The 4,634-nt window shown below is 40.7% G+C and overlaps 1 protein-coding gene across 1 annotated transcript in view; it reads right to left on the minus strand.

Moving 5' to 3' along the window:
* LOC107098728 (zinc finger ZZ-type and EF-hand domain-containing protein 1-like) overlaps positions 1-4,038 on the minus strand; it is a 10,653-nt gene extending 6,615 nt beyond the window's left edge. The window contains exons 1-2 of the mRNA XM_015396547.1: positions 4,031-4,038; positions 3,238-3,388 (exon numbers count right to left, since the gene is read on the minus strand). Coding sequence (XP_015252033.1) covers positions 3,238-3,388; positions 4,031-4,038 — 159 coding nt within the window. The remainder of the gene's footprint in view (positions 1-3,237; positions 3,389-4,030) is intronic.
* Positions 4,039-4,634: the final 596 nt, after the last annotated feature.

Genomic DNA, 4,634 nt, shown 5'->3' on the forward strand with positions numbered 1-4,634 from the left:
TTGATTGTTCCTTGCTAACTGGACTTTTAAAATGTCTCGTTTGGTTTTCCTTCAGGTACGTAGAGGACACAGAAAACAAATGCCTCCTAATGACAGAACAAAAATCTGCACTTTGTAGGAATTACAGTAATGGATTAATGAATTTATATAAAATTACTTGATTTCAATCAACCAACAACTAACCGATGATCGGTCATTTTCTTGAAGACTCTGAGTTTTCTCTTGCATCAAGATCTTTTTATACAACATAAAAGGTTAAAATATTTTTTAGCCGTTTTATGTTAAACCATGTACTAAAAAAAAGTCACTAAATTTATTTTATTATTTTTAAAACTAGACAGACAGGAAACGGGTTTGAAGAACGGTAGGAAAACAGCGGCATAGGTCCAAAAGCCAGGACTGGAACCTGCAACGGCCTCGTCGGGGACTAAAGCCTCCGGTCGCATTAGTGAACTTAAGAAACTAAAACAGCACAGGAACATATTCTAACAAACGTTAGAAAGCCTTATGTGAAACATTATTTCCAACACACAGAGATGTAGAACTATCATTAACAGACAGGGTATGTCGCTCCGACATGCTGTGAGACTATTTACCACTTAAATTTAATTATTTTTCAAATCACCGAAACAAAAGAAAATTCACTTCTTGTGGAAATAAATGCATGCCACACTTTTCAGATTGTTAGATGCATCGTTTCCTTCCTGCTTTAAATTAACTCTCACACTAAATTCCATCTAAATCTGCAAGGTGCTGCGATACATTTCATCCCCCATAAACAGAGAAAAGACTCCACAGAGTCTGAAACCCAGAGTTTACAGCTCTGCAGACAAAATCCAGAACCCTGCTTTCATATTCATCTCCCAGCATCCCCTGTTTATGCTGGAGAAGAAAAAAAAAACATTCTTGGACCAAATGAACAAGTCAGTGGAGCGTGACATTCTGTGTTTTGATTTCTAAATATATCCTTCGCTTCCTGGGGTGAGGAGTACACCAAATCTCAGGGGACTAGAACACTGAGTGCAGACGAAGGGCTGGGATCAATGCTCGATGTTTCAGGCCAGCTTCCTGCCGGCTCACGCCTAATATGGTCACATCTGACCGAGCGATAAGCTCCAGAATCTGAGCGTTGTGACCACAGGGTGGACGCCTGTGGAGGGAAAGCTCACGCAGGACGCCGACCCGTCCTTCATTTTTGAGGCAACACATTTTAATGTCAGATTCCTGTACATTTCCAAATCTGTCATTTTTTGGCCCATTTTGAGTGAAAACGATGGAAAACCAGACAGACGGACTTTTCCAGGGCGAAGCTGTGGAGGAAAATGACAGTTGGTGCAGCTTTGCATGTTACAGCAGCTCATAAAAGGCTTCTGCTGCCTCCAGTCCACGTTCAGGAAGAACAGCTTTTAAATAAAATCTACATCCTCATCAAAACTTTGCATCTGCAGGACGGCATTGGAACTTTTTTCGTGTCTTGCAAACAGCTCTTCTTTTTGATCCTCTTGTTGCAGCGTGAAGTCCAGGGGTTAATTTTAACACCTTGATGAACCACTGCAGACTCAGGACTGCAATGTCTATGAAGGACATCCTTTGTATCGCTGCTGAGCACCACTACTGCCCCCTGCTGTCTGTCAGCTGCCATGTTTCCTCCTGCAGGAGCAGAAAACATGTCTTGGCTCTGCTGATGTCATTTTATAGACAGATCAGACACTCGGGGCGTCCCCAGCCAAAACCAGATGGTCTAAGAAAGGTCTTGCTCTTCCAGTGACTGTCTGTCTGGGTTGCATCTACAGATGGGAAACTCCTGCCTGTGACGCACTTTTAAATCCCAGAGATGCATTTAAATAATTCAGGATGAGAGAATAAAGAGAGGGAGAATATACAGTTCAGATAGCACCTCTGTCTCTCCCAGGCTGAGCCTGTGTGGCTCGCTGCCGTCTGGCAGATGGTGTCTGGGCTTTGGCCCCGAGCCAGGACAGAGCAGGTGGGCTTAGAGGTAAACATGGTCATCAAGCAGAGAGATGAGGGAACACGGGGGAAAAGGAAGAAACTCTGTTATCTCCCTTTTTGACATGTTCAGCTGAAGAAACGTCTCTATGGTAGCAAACAGGAACAGCTGATTTCTCCAGTGATGCTCGAAGACAGGATCTAGAACTAGATACTCTAGTTTAATCAGGAAATCTTTAAGTTTCATTTTATTGCCATCAGAGTTTTTTTTTAACTCTGGAAACTTGAGACCAATAAATCCTGAGAAATCTTTTTTTCTTGTGTCCGATCGATGGGGTTAAAAATTGCTTTTTTACTTTTTCAAACAACCAAAAGATTTCATCATCATTCTGTTACTAACTGTATCTCAGAGCTCATCTGACTGACTGTGTGTTTCCTGGATGGGGCCGCCTGTGGAGCTTGTTGACAAGTTCCTTTTGTATCTCTGCTTCTTTTTGTATCTCTGCTTCTGTCTCAGACTTGATGAAGTCAGACAGAAAAGGCTAATATGGCCTTCTAGTGATTATGTCAGTTCTACAGGTTCATTCATTCATTCAGATATTTTTATTTTTTTATATCTTGTATTGTTTATAAAGCTCATCTTTCCCCTTCCTTCACTCATTCTGTCTCCTTGAACTCCCCTCGGCAGATGGCCGCTCACACTGAGCCTGGTTCTGCTGGAGGTTTCTTCCTGTTAAAAGGGAGGTTTTCCTCTCCACTGTCGCTACAAGCATGCTTAGTGCGAGGCTGCCGTTGGACATAAGTTCTGGACTCGTTATGAATACGCTATGTATGCGCCCAAAATTTTAAAATTAGATAGAAAGTTCAGTGTATGCCAGTATTTTAGAAGATTCTAGGACATCGTGCATGCACTGTCTAAATCGCCATGGTGACAGGGCCCCAAGGACTAACCCCTCATATCGACTGCTGTGTTTTGGGTTTTTTCAGTCATTTAGTTCACAAACGTTTCTCTATTTCAGTTAATTGTTCACATGTCAGGTTTCTGAAACCTGGAGCTCAGTCCCGAATGTTAAACGAATTGCCTCGGCATATTTCAAATCCAGATATCATCCAAATAAAACGTTGGATCAGTAGCTTCAGCAGAAGCTGATTAGAAAATTATGAGGGACAGGATTCCTCTGTGACTGGTTGTCTGTAAAAATCTTCTGACGAAGTTGGTAACTTTGAAAGAATATTAGTAGATATTAGTATACATTATATAGTATTATTAGTGCGTCCATGTGTACTCACAATGGCCCGGGCCTCTGCGATGAAGAAGAGCTCAGTGAGAGCTCTGTGAAGAGGCAGCAGCACTGATATACTGGTAGGATCCTGACTCAGGTTGCTCTCCATGGACATGAAGAGCTGCCATAGCGGCCGCAGCAGCGTTAGCTCGCAGGCTCTGGAGAACAAACACCAGCAAAGGCCAGAGTCAGAAACGCAGTGAGAGAAACAAAGCTCCTGTTAATACCAGAGTTGCACTTTTACAGATCAGTTAGTTTGATTGATGTTAAAATAATCTGTATCGTTCTTTAAAAAATCGATCTCTAATGGAAAATTGTTCATATCAGCCCGTTTCTGCTTATCAGACTGATACTGATATTCTTAAAAAAAGATGGATGTCAGCCAACACCAATATTATCCTTTCAGCAAAGAGCATGTTTTATAGTCTGTTTACTCCTGCTAATGGTTTAATTCAACTAAATAATTTGATAATTACATAAATTATCAATTAATTAATTATTTCAGTCCTTTTACACGTAGAAGCATTTTAAGAAAATGAAAAATAAAAAGTACCCTTTTCCCATTCTGCTCTATAATAATTCAGATTAATTAGCCATGCTATGTGCTGATGTAGCTAGCCTTAAAACATTCTGCTTGTAGATTAGATTTAAAATTAAATTAACATTTTTAGTTACTGGTCAGAAATATAAACAGCAGTTTTTTTTTTAAACAAGGAAAACGTGTTGCCATCCCTCTGCCAGCTGAGCAGCAGTGTGCAGCCAGGCAGGGGGATGGTACCACTAGGCTCTCTGTCTGGTACCTCTTCATGAAGTGTTTAGGTGGTCAGATCTGCTCGAGTCATGCGCATTACCTGACATTATGCTAAATCAGGGGTCTTCAATGGTTTCGTTTATTAAAGGATTATTAAAGTATTTCTGGTTGTGATTCCTGGTTGATGGGACAGGTGTTGTGAATGAAACGGTGCCCAGCTTGAAAGAGCTCCTGTGTGTCGCTGAATGTGTGCATTGATGATTGAAAGACATCTTCTGCCTCCATTTATCTGTTTACTACAGTGTGTTGAGTTCATGTTAATGTACCTGATTGGTTAAATGTTGCCACATGACATAAAACATTGTGGTTGCCCAGACAACGCTAATTAAATAATGCAGCGTCTGTGTGCAGAGTCAGGAGTATCTGAAGTGTATAGGGCTGGGTATTGTTCAAAAATGTTCGATTCCGGTACCAATACCGATACCTTCACTTCGATACCGGTTCCTGAACGATACTTTTTTCGATACCAGTTTTATAATATCAATTCGAAGAAAAAGAAAATTACACAACATAATAAAGTACAAATCTTGAGTTTTATTTTAAGCTCTGATTTTTCCATTTACATTTTTCCTCTTACATAAAAAAAAATTTTG

This window comes from Cyprinodon variegatus, unplaced genomic scaffold (assembly GCF_000732505.1).
Source record: "Cyprinodon variegatus isolate N-32 unplaced genomic scaffold, C_variegatus-1.0 Scaffold805, whole genome shotgun sequence".
Classification (NCBI taxonomy): Eukaryota; Metazoa; Chordata; class Actinopteri; order Cyprinodontiformes; family Cyprinodontidae; genus Cyprinodon; species Cyprinodon variegatus.